This window comes from Nelumbo nucifera, chromosome 4 (genome assembly GCF_055504915.1).
Source record: "Nelumbo nucifera cultivar China Antique chromosome 4, China Antique-T2T, whole genome shotgun sequence".
NCBI classification, from domain to species: Eukaryota; Viridiplantae; Streptophyta; class Magnoliopsida; order Proteales; family Nelumbonaceae; genus Nelumbo; species Nelumbo nucifera.
In genome coordinates this window covers 57,794,680-57,807,332 of record NC_142652.1, presented here as the reverse complement: position 1 = coordinate 57,807,332, position 12,653 = coordinate 57,794,680, and the positions used below count along the sequence as shown (strand labels likewise).

Here is a 12,653-nt window from a genome sequence, read left to right as displayed (position 1 = left end):
GAGTAGGACTCTACCCCCTATAACCTCGGTGGGGAGCACTGTCCCGATTTCCCTGGAACCCTACTCCGACCAGGATACGGACCCTCCGGCTATAAAAAGGTACTCCATGCTCACGGTAAAGGACCCCCAACTTCTAGCACCCATTCTACTAGTTAACTCAGATCAGCATCCCTGTAGCTCGACCCGGCCATCCACCCCCTCCTACTGACTTGAGCGTAAGAGTACTTACCCGGGGATAACTTCTCGGGCCTCTGATTTCTTCCTTGATTACAGGTCTTGAAGCGCGGCCTCATCCTTGAAGATCAACCCCGACCTACCAGCAAGGACTATCTGGTTGCCATCCTCGGTTCGTGCACTACCTCGGTTTGAGCGGCATCAGATTGGCGTCGTCTGTGGGAACTTACAAGAAGCTCTCCTAAAAGAAAAAAAAAAGAATTTTTCTTGCCACGCAGCTTCAAAGCCAACTAAGATGCCTAAAAACCAGTCTAAATGATTAGTTGGCCTTCCCCATCTCGGGAAAACCGACACCACGACTCCTCAAACCAAGAAGTCCTGCAACCTTCAGCTGCAATAGATCCAGCGCAATTCCAAGCCATGCAAGAGAAGGTTGATAAGATCTTCGACTTCATACAGACACTGGGGTCTACTGCGCCACCCAACCAGGCCGTCCCCCCTCACACCTCGACGCACACGAAGGACGATCCTCAAACCAAGGACCCCAAAGCGCACCAATCAGACGTAAAGGGAGAGTGGTCTGAGCGTATGAGGCAGGATAGGACCCGAAGGCCCGCCTCCACTGCCCATTCCCGTGGACAGGACCACCATAGCTAGACACGCCAGTCAGTGCGCATCTCCGCCAAAGAAAGGCTCGGCAAAAGGATGCCACCCTTCGTGGTCTCTATCGCCGAGTCAAGTTTGGTCAAGGATCACCCCACACGATCCAAGAGGGAGGCCATGCACACTACAGCTCCGGACAACAGAGATGTCGAGATTAAAGGGCTCCAGCAACTTCTGGAAGAGTTAGAGCGCACTCCAACCCATAAGAGCGCAATTCTTGCCATAGACCAACCTGTGTAGGCCACCGCGCATATCACCAAGGAGTCGCCCTTCATCCTGAACATCATGGATGAGATACCCCCTATTGGATGGCGAGCCCCCCAATTCGACAAGTACGATGCAAACTCCGATCCTTTTGACCATGTCGCGGTGCTCAAATCCCAAATGATGCTACATGGTGCGTTGGAGGGACTAATCTGCAAAGCCCTTGTAACCACGCTGTAGGGCCTAGCCTTGGCATGGTACTCCTCTCTACCGCCGAGGTCTATAACATCATGGGCCCAGCTAGTGACCCAGTTCCTATCACAATTCACCTCTAGTCAAAAGCAATGGAAAGCTTTGGCCAGCCTTAAGCAAGTTCGGCAGAGGAAGGCGGAGTCCCTTAGAGATTACCGGGCGAGGTTCAACAAAGAAGCACTCCAAGTCAGGGACTTAAATCAATCAGTTGCGGTGATGGCCATACAATACGGATTTCGCCCTTCCCCATTCAACTTCTCCATCTCCAAGAATCCTCCTCAGACGTTGGCCGCGCTAATGAGCTACGTGCAGAAGTATATCAACACTGAAGAGGCCCAGGCGCAACTCAGAGACGAAGATGGGAAGCTCGACAGAAAAAGAAGAGAGATCGACAAACAAAAGTCTGAGAGATCGGACAAAGATCACAAGAGACAAGATCGTCGGACCAACCATAGACCTCGCACCCCTCTTCCGACCTATCAGAATTTCACGCCACTTAATATTCTGTGGTCTGAAATCCTGATGCAAATCCGCGACTGCAACTACATCAGGTGGCCTGAGAAGATGAAGACACAAAGTAACAAGAGGAACCAGGACAAATATTGCGAGTTCCACAAGGACCACGGCCACGACACAGAGAACTGTTTTGACCTGCACAACCATATTGAAGGTCTGATCAGGCATGGTTATCTCAACGGCTTCATAGACAGAAAAGAGAAGCCAGCCCAAGAGGAACGAAGGACGGATGAAGCTCAGCAACCACTGCCCCGAGGGACCCTAGCCGGCATCATCCACGTTATATCAGGAAGAGCCACCGCCAGAGAGGAAAGCAACTTGGGTCGGAAAAGATATTCTCGACCATGCGAGATTGATGATCGAGGTCATGGGAGGAGGCACGACATTATCACCTTCATTGACAATGACCTCCATGGGGTCCAAACACCTCACGACAACGCCTTGGTCGTTACAACCGAAGTGGCCAACTTTGAGTTGCGACGGGTCCTAGTCGACACTGGGAGTTCCACTAATGTATTGTTTGAAGATGGATTCGAAAAACGCGGCATTGATAGAGAACGGCTTACACCAATTAGCACTCCCTTGATGGGATTTTCGGGAGAGTCCCTCCAGCCCACTGGGAGGATAACTCTTCCCCTCTTGATTAGAGACAGCGATGTGACTGCGATGGCCATGGTAGACTTCATCGTGGTGTGATGCCCCCTCCTCTTACAACGTGATCCTCGATAGGCCGACCCTCAACGCTCTGCAGGCCGTAGTCTCAATATGCTACCTCGCCATGAAATTTCCAACCAAGTATGGCATAGGGGTGGCACGTGGAGACTACAAAATAGCATGGCATTTCTATCAGCTATCCTGCTCGAGACGTTGATGGCAGAAGCATATGACCTACGTGACGAGGTAAAGGTGCAGCATGGCCAACCCGTGGAAGACCTCGTCCAGGTCCCCGTATTTGAAGATGATTCCGAAAAGACGGTCCAAGTCGGCTCCCTGCTAGGCGACCACCTCCAAGAGGAACTTGTGCGACTATTGAGGAATAATGCCAATGTATTTGCTTGGTCGGAAGAGGACATGCCTGGGATCGATCCTGAAGTTATCACACATCAGCTGAACGTCGACCCCCGTTACCGACCTGTGAAGCAGAAGAAGAGAAACTTCGCCATAGAACGGTGGCAAGTAATTGTTGATGAAGTACAGAAGCTGCTCGACATCGACTTCATTAAGGAAGTTAAATACCCCGATTGGCTGGCCAACGTAGTGATGGTGATGAAGGCCAATGGAAAGTGGAGAATTTGCATCGACTTCACTGACCTGAATAAGGCCTGTCCCAAAGACAACTTTCCTCTGCTGAGGATCGACCAGCTCATCAACACAATAGCAAGACATGAGCTTGGTAGGAACATGGCCTGTACTGCTACAAGGTGATGCCCTTTGGCCTCAAAAATGCCAACGCCACCTATCAGCGGCTGGTGAAAGAGGTATTCAAAGAACAGCTTGGTAGGAACGTGGAGGCATATGTCGACGACATGCTCGTGAAGAGCAAAAACGCTGAACATCACCTGGCCGACCTCCGCAAATTCTTAGACACACTCATAAAGTACAAGATGAGGTTAAACCCAACCAAGTGCGCCTTCGGGGTTGGCTCTCGCAAGTTTCGGGTTTATGGTAACATAGAGAGGAATTGAAGCAAATCCAGAGAAGAAAAAAGCCATCCCTGACATGCCATCCTCCCGGACCCACAAAGAGGTGCAACGGCTCACCGGGAGAATAGCCGCCCTTAACAAGTTTATGTCCAAGTCCGTAGACCGGTGCCTCCCCTTTTTCAAAGCCCTCAAACGACCAAAGGACTTCCACTAGATAGAAGAGTGTGAGCAATCTTTCCAGGAACTGAAGCAGTACCTGAGCTCGCTGCTCCTCCTAACTAAGCTGAGTCCAGGGGACAAGCTATTGCTCTACCCCTTGGCCGGAGATGAGGCCGTTAGCTCAGTACTAGTCAAAGAAGAGGACCGGGTATAGAGGCCGATCTACTACACCATTAAGGTCCTCAGCGGCGCAGAGACCCGATACTCCAATCTTGAAAAGTTGGCTCTAGCCCTCATCACCGCTGCCAGAAAACTCATACCCTATTTCTAGGCCCACAACGTTCGAGTACTCACCAACTAGCTACGTAAGCAGGTGCTACAAAGATCGGAAGTGTCGGGTCGCCTAGTCAAGTGGAGTGTTGAGCTAAGTGAATTCGACATCGAATTCCACCCCGGCCGGCAATCAAAGCCCAAACCTTGGAAAATTTCATCGTAGAATGTACATTTACCACCGAGGAATTGGCCCCACTGCCCCTAGTATGGACTCTCCATGTAGACAGCTCGTCAAACCAGTAGGTTTGAGTTCAAAGCATCCAACAATGAGGCTATGATTGCTGGGCTCCGCCGTGCTTTGGACCTCGAGACCCAACGAATAGAGGCCTTCAGTGACTCACAACTCGTGGTCAACCAAATCCATGGCCAGTTTGAGTTTCGAACTCCCTCTATGGCGAGCTACATACAAAAGGTGCAGGAGCTCATTCATTAGCTCGAGCATTTTGATATCCAGCAGATCCCTCAAGTCGAGAACGCCTGAGCTGACGCCCTTTCAAAGCTGGCCAGTTTGCCACAAAACGACCTTGACTTAGCCATCGGGATAAACACGCTGACTCAGTCGAGCATCGCACCAGCAGCCATCCTTATCCTTTTTGTGCAGCATGACCCATCTTGGATGGACCCCATAATCGAGTATCTTCGAGAGGGCACTCGCCCGAAGGATCGAGTAGAAGTGAAAAGGCTCCAACACAGAGCGGCTAGGTACTGCCTAATACAGGGTCAACTCTATCGCCGTTCCCACATGCTTCCATACCTGAAGTGTCTCCCCCTAGCTGAAGCAGACTACGTTCTTAGGGAGATACATGAGGGCATTTGCGGAGATCACCCTAGCGTGTGCACACTAGCCCATAAGGCACTTCAGAAGGGGTTTTCTAGCCGATGATGAAGCAGGATGCCGCCCAGTCAGTCCGGAAGTGCGATAGTTGCCAACGTCACTCTAATCTCAATCACCAACCTGCGGCCCCTCTGAAGCTGATCACCAGCCCATGGCCTTTTGCCCAATGGGGAATGGACATCCTCGGCCCTTCCCCACTGCGGTTGCACAGAAGAAGCTTTGGCACGCATCACTGCCCACAATGCCCGAAATTTCTTTTGGCAGGGAATTGTTTGCCTCTTCGATATCTCGTGCGTGCTCATCACAGAGAACGAAACACAGTTCACCAACAAGAAGTTTGAGGCCTTCTGTGTCAACCTAAGGATCGACCACTGGACTACCGTAGTGCACCGACCTCAGAGCAATGGGCAGACCGAGTTAACCAACCACATCCTACTACACAGCCTGAAAACATGCCTAGATCAAGCCAAGGGAAGGTGGGTTGAGGAGCTGCCGAGCATTCTTTGGGCCTACAGGATGACCCCGCGGACTGCCACCGGCGAGACCCCTTTCAGTCTGACCTACGGGGCCGTATCCATGATCCCCATGGAAATAGGTTCCCCGACCCTTCAGACCGAGCTCTTCAACGTGGGGCAGAATGACAAAGATCTACGTGCGGAGTTGGACCTAGTAGAAGAAGCTCGGGACCGTGCACAAGTAAAGATAGTCACACAACAACAGAAGATGGCACGGCATTATGATTCTAAAGTAAGAAGACGCGAATTCAAGACAGGAAGGAAAGCTCGGACCAAACTGGGAAGGGTCGTATAGAGTCACCAGAGTCCTCGGACCGAGTACTTATAGAATGAAGGACCTCGAAGGTCGTCCGATACCGAGGAGTTGGAACTCGGGAAACCTCAAAATGTACTACTAGTAGACCTAAAAGCAAAAAAAGTCTCCTTTTAAGCTACTTCTCCGACCCAGAGGCACGCACACGCCCACCGCACACACCACATGCACACATGCTAAGTCACACTGCCAATTGAGTTGACTCCGCCGATCCCCAAACGGCTGAGCCCATCACGCCCAACTCGGCAGCGTATTGCCAATCAAGCTACTCGACTCAGGTGACAATGACTGAGCCTAAACATGGAGAAAGAACACCCCCACCCACCAAGGTCTGAGGGCGATCAAGGAACTCCGCACAACTGTCGGCTTAACGGTTGAGCTAGTTGGGAAGCGACTAGCACTAGAAGGGCTCCAAAGGTCCCCGAGACCAGAAACTGAGCATCCCATGGCTGAGAGCTCGGGAGCCGAAATATCTCGGACAACCACACCTCAGTCGACACAAGACTAGGGGTGCCTAGGAATAGCCCAACCAGCTATGTCTCGGCCAACTACACCTCGGTCAGCACAAGACTAGGGACGCCAAGGCATAGCCCGGCTGGCTATGCCTCGGACAACCACACCTCGGTCGACACAAGACTGGGGATGCCAAGTAATAGCCTGACCGGCTATGCCTTGGCCAACCACACCTCAGTAAGCACAAGACTGGGGACACCGAGGCATATCGGTCAACTAAACCTCGGCCGATGTAAGACTGGGGAAGCTGAGGCATAGCCCAACCGACCATACCTCGGCCAACAAAATCGCACAAGATAGTGGCATAGCCAACCCGGCACGTACAAGATAGAGGTATAGCAACACATGATCAGACAAAGAAACATTGATATTCAACTAAAAATCGTTCATTACATCGTTCAAGGCTCGACATACCGAGCCCAAAAAAAAACAAACACAAAAAATAACATAGAAGGCAGTCGATCAATCCTCGGTGGTAGAATTAGTAGCACCGTCAACAGCTTCGACCTCATCTTCAGCTCCCTCGGCGGATCCTTGCGGAGAATCTGGATCAAAGGCACCCCAACCCTACGACTCAATGGCCAACTCTGGGTGGCGGCGAAGGACCCTTCGTTAGAAGATATTAAACCCAACCTCGAAGGAAGACTTGGCATACTTGTCCATTTGTAGTTGCATCTCCTCCGATGCCTTGTACTCATGGATGGCTTCCTCAGCAGCCTCCTGCCTCAACCTGTCTCTCTCAGCCTTAAGCTCGGCAATCTCTCGCTTCAGCTCCCAGATGAGACTAGCCTACTCGGTCAACTGTACCTTTAGCTCAGCCACCTCCCTCTCCAGCGTGGCCGACCGCTCCCCAGTGGCCTAAAGCTCAATCAACTAGGCCTTTTGCCGCAGGTACTCAGAGTGCTCCTGCTCGTACGATGATCGATGGTCTCAAAGACAATCAACCAGCACGACCGCTGCTCGTACCGAAAAAGAAAGTGAAACACAAGGAATAAGAAAAGAGGATTTTCTTGGGCAGTAGACCGTAGCAGCACACACTCCAAGGCTCCACTACCGACTTGACGGATTTTTGAGCTATTCACATTGTCATGATTCCCCACAGTAATTGCTCGGGAACCCCAAGCATCTCCAGAGGGCTGAGCATCAGTGGCCATCTCCTCCCAAGTAAGCGCCGACCATTGGGGCTGTGGCAGAGTCGTCCTCGGCTCCCGCAGCTCGGTAGGAAAAGGGAGACCCCCGGGGATGCGCATAAAGAAAAACAACTCCTTCCAGTGCTTCACAGAAGAAGGGGCCCCGACCAATGACCAAATATTCCGTCGGGTGAAGAAGTAATAGTACCCCTATTGGTGGTGTTTTAGTTTGAGCATAAAGCTCACTATCCCCAGGGTTAGTTCAATATCGCAGATGGCACAATAGGACATAAGGCCGAGCAAGAACCTAAAGGAGTTTGGCATCAACTGCACTGGCAACACCCTATACCAGTTTAGCACCTCGGTGAACCACTCGCTCAATGAGAACCTTAGCCCAGCCTCCAAGTTGTGCTCATAAACGCACGGCTCATCGAGTTGAGCATCAGTGGCCATCTCCCTGGGTAGCGGACACCTCATTTGGTATTCCGCAGGAATGGCGTGCATAGCTCGGATCCAAGCCATATCCCTGGGAGCCAAGACGTAGGGCGTGGTACTAGACTGGCGACCTGCCCGAAGAGGAAGCTCCGCCTCCATCCAAGAGGGACCAGCCTCAGCCTCCTCAAATTTGGTAGCCACGAAATCTCTCAGCTCAGGCTCGTAGGTTGAGCTGTGAGAAGATTTGGAACCGAAACTATTGGAGGGCCCGAAAGAGGAAGAGGACTGATGAGATGAAAAGGACATACCAGACAATTTGCGGAGCTGAAGAGTGAAAACCACTGAACTAGACGCCGAGTTGTTTGCCGAGCTATCTGTCGAGCTAGCTGCTGAACTATCTGCCGAACTATATGACCGAACAATCTACCAAGCAATGAATGCCAAACACCTTCTTGAAAGCAATACTAAGGATAGGGGGTCCCCCCAATCTTCCCTTTTATAACCATCAGGGGCACAGACCGAGGAGAAATCAACGGTGCAGATGAAGCACCTTTGACATCGCCTTGGAAAGCCAATTGATGCGACCAATAACGCACGACAGCAAGCCTCAAAAACTGAAGTGGCACCCTCGATAGGCAGTAGTTGTGCCCATTAATTGCGCCGGTTTGACTACAGTACTAGTCCAACCTTTGACGCGGGGACCCGCCGTACCGGTCCAGCCTTCGACATAGATCCTCAGCTATGCCACTCAAATCCTCGGCTAGGCCATTTCAAGGCCACAAGGCTGTGCAGTAGTATGGCCGAGCACTCCCCCTCCTCAACAGTAGAACTGGGGGAGTGGTTCAGGAATCGTAATTTTGATTCTCATTTAAGTTCTACAGCCGGCAATTGGAGGACTCCTTAGCAACAATTGACACAGCACTGGCGATATGCATGCCCGGAAGTTCCTCAGCCAGGCAACAAACCTAGGGGACCTCATCCCTTGACTTCGAAACCGGGGGAGTGATGTTGGGGACATGGCTAAGTTGGCCCAGAGGCCCACAGCCATCTGTCATAGCTCGGCCATGTTGGCGATGTCCGGCCGAGCTACAACATTACCATGATCCCGCTGACCATGTCAGCTACGCGCCTCACGGATAATCTCGCCTAGTGGATAGGGATGGGAAGACAACTCCGCCAAGGAGTAGGACTCTACCCCCTGTAACCTCAGTGGGGAGCGCTGTCCCGATTTCCCTACCCTACTCTAACCAGGATATGGACCCTCCAGCTATAAAAAGGTACTCCATGCTCAAGGTAAAGGACCCCCAACTTCTAGCACCCATTCTACTAATTAGCCCGGACCAGCATCCCTGTAACTCGGCCTGGCCATCCACCCCCTCCTACTGACTTGAGCGTCAGAATACTTACCCGGGGATAACTCTTCGGGCCTCTGACTTCTTCTTTGATTACAGGTCTTGAAACACAACATCGTCCTTAAAACTTGGCCCCAACCTACCAGCAAGGATAATCTGATTGTCATCCTCGGTTCGTGCACTACCTTGAATTAAGCGGCATCACTATCATATTTCAACAACATACTTTATGGGTTTTCCTTAATGCAATATTGCTTTCATTAGCACCTAGGCAACAGGCGTGTACTCCATCAATTATCTTGTAGTGAAGGACACTATTCACTAATTGGTATTGCAGGACTTTGTTGTCTTGTGGTGAGGAAGTGGGGTTTTTATGCTTCTGAATTATAGGATATTTCCAATCTTCTTTATCAACTCTGTCTTGTGTTTTTACCCAATGTGAGAGGCTGTCAATGGATGATTGCCCTTGCATCTAGACACAGATTAAAGTGTTCTCATTGCAAGGTTGGTTTTTGAAGCATAGGGTTGCTAAGGCATATGCATAACAGTTATTGGCACAATTGCGATGTTGGTAGGTGATGGTTAGGTCATTTTTTAGTTTCTGGATGAGGGTCCTATATGGTAAGAGAAAAAGCACAAGAACAAAGAGAGAGAAACATTAAGGAGGAAATGTAATGTTCTTCGAAATAGAGAAAACCTTTGCCCCCAAACTGTCCTTTTAATGACACTTGCCAATGCACCTCATGGTACCATAACCTGTTTGGTGCGCCCCATGGTATTCTCAAGTAAGTTTTCTGATTTTCAGTATTTACACAATGGTCCCTTAGTCCCCATGATAACTGTTGTCAACACTTAATTCTCCCTTTGTCATATATCCCACACGTAGCCTGTCAAATCCTCATTTTCAAATTTAAATGACAAACCCCCCATGATATACGAAGAGACATATAACCAATTAAACTCTCCAACACATGAAATCCGCATGCGTTGTGTCCTTCATCATCACGCCATGAACAATTGCCAAACACACTCCATAATAATAAATTGTACTTTTTGATAGAATACTTCTATCAATAAGCGAGGGGTTAATATTAAGAACGGAAATGCCAAAATTGCCAGACCGATTTAATTAGAACATACCTAAAATAAAAAGGGGAAAAGACAACCTATGTTTATTGATAGAATATTCCTGTCAATAAACAGTGGGGTAAAATGTAAGTACATGAAGGAAATCATCGCAAAATTTGCGATGAAGGTTATAATAACTAGGGGTATTCACGGGTTGGGTTGGGTCGTCTGAGTCATTTTCTTCAACCGATCCAACTTAGTCGGTTTACTTATTGATTAAACTAAAATTGACCAACAATGAAGCAAAACTGACCCAAACATGAAGGGTTGGTTTATTGGTTTAGTCGGTTTTTATATATATATATATTTTAAACTAAAATATCTATTTCTAAATATCTATTTATATTTAAGTTTATTTCTTTTTAGTTTTTATGAAAACTCAAAATATATATTTAAATCAATTAATTTTTTATGTAAAACTGATTTTTTTATCAATATATATTTAAATTTATACAAAACTGAATTAAATATTGTACCATTGTATTATATTTGTATTGGTTTTACGTTTTTAGTTTTTATCATAAATAACCATTTTTTTTAATGTTCAAACAAAACACAAATAAAATATATCAACATTTAACATATAGGGTAGGGACTAATTAATAATTACTTAAGTATATAGGATTGGTTCAGTTCGGTTTAATTTCGGTTTTCATGTATGAAAACCGAAACCGAACCGAGTTGTCGGCTTATTTTCTCATACAATTTGAAACCGACCGGTGGTTTTGAAAAACTGACCAACTTGGGTTGGGTCGGACCGGTTTGGTTGGTTGGACATTTAATGTGAACACCCTAAAAATAACATAAGGGCAACTATTACAAAACCTAAAGTGGAGGTTATGTCCACTGCCAAAGCAAATGCCAAAAATCTTGTGATGCCATGTACGGTATTGCACCATTCCATTCAATGATAGTGGTGTTACTGATGGTGCGTGATCTGGTGACTCCTAGCTGGATGATAGCTCGCCTAGCTAGCCAATTGAACTGCAAGGAAGAAGTACATAGAGAACCCGGGGTGGCTAACCCGAGGTGGTCACTCTGATGCTTAAGTTAGTACTAAGTTGGTTACGAGCTGAAAGCAAGTGAGTATGAGAGCTAGAATGCAGTAAATCGCGCGTACCTGAGTCTCAAAAGTTGATGCCCTTATATAACTGGGTTGTCGTGGGTCTCACAAAACACCTCCGAAATCCTCGGCCCGCACCGTTAGGAGTCTGTTCCGCCCCAGGAGGTGGATAACATGCTAGCCGATAAGGCCTATCGTGTCCGTCCGATTCGGGCGGGATAAGGATAAGTCCCCCGGTCGTGTGGCATGATCTCGAAGAGCTTAGAGATGACTAACATGCTTCTAAAAGTCTAGCATGTCACCTCAGTAAGTTAGGCAACCCCAAGCTACCCAAATCTCGGTCATTGCTGAGGTACCCGAGACACCCGAGGTGGTAGGTGGTGCTGAGGTGGCGATAAATGTTGATTCATAGTTTAACTGTTAAGTCGCATCCACGTGTCCTCTGCTCACTAGGTCGGGCCAAATCACCCCTCATCAATTGCCCCCACTCCTCGTGCCAGGGGTCCCGAACCGGTGAGGGGAGTTCATGACGAGCTCGGGTGGATTTGGCCTGGTTCCCCTCTAGTTGATGTCTGGTCTAGCGGTCAAACCACGATAACCCACCCGGCTCGATCGGGAAACCAGATCGCGTGTTGGGGACGCGCGGACGCCACACAGGTTTATAAATTCTACGGACGTCAAAACACACGTGTGAGCATCGAAAAAAACCGGCTCACTTGCTACTTGGGCTGAATTTGGAGTCGCCACCCATCAGTTTAAGAAATGGAGGTGATGGGACCTCTGCGAATGATTTTCAAAATGCTTTGTTTTAATAGTGACTCCAAAACCCAAGGCACCAGTCCAACCAGTCTGGGTAAGACATGGATGGGAGAGGGAAGGGGTTAGGCACCCCTCTCCCGAGTCCAATAGGTTGGGCTATTTACTTATTTTTCATTTACAAATTATTGACCTATTTACTCTTTTCCTCTAAATGTCTTTTTCTTCCCCTTTCCTAATCTACAAATACTCTTCCCATCAAACGGACCACCCAGTCTTCCAATATCTTATTCTCATTACCACTATTTCTCTTATTATTTTCTTTTATTCCAGATCTGTGCTACTCACTACTACCATCTCCTCCCCTCATGTCAATCTTAATCCCTTGAGCTAAACACCTTTTCTGTACTATGATCATTCTTCTAAACTTCAAAGAAAAGCCTAATCCCTAAAGATGATCACAGTAAAGGGGGAAGGACCTACAACAAAACTATAAGCAAATGGCTCGATAAAACAGTTAGAGAGGAAGATAACCAAATGAACTGTGAATCCTAGTAGATCTTCAACCAAATTAAAATCTATCTTCTAAAACAAGCAGGATGAATAACAGAACCAAACTACTGCCATACCATTACTTCAGAGGTAAAAAAAAAAACAATTGATAATAAA

General features: G+C 48.4%; 1 protein-coding gene across 1 annotated transcript; it reads left to right on the top strand.

Moving 5' to 3' along the window:
- The first annotated feature begins 1,509 nt into the window (after nt 1-1,509).
- Nucleotides 1,510-2,505, top strand: LOC148800547 (uncharacterized). The gene has a single exon (XM_088903781.1). It carries the CDS (start codon nt 1,510-1,512, stop codon nt 2,503-2,505), a length of 996 nt encoding a protein of 331 aa, XP_088759907.1.
- Nucleotides 2,506-12,653: the final 10,148 nt, after the last annotated feature.

What these genes read in the sequence shown, in the direction of transcription:
- LOC148800547 (XM_088903781.1), top strand. Translation starts at nt 1,510, where the DNA reads ATGGCCATACAATACGGATTTCGCCCTTCCCCATTCAACTTCTCCATC.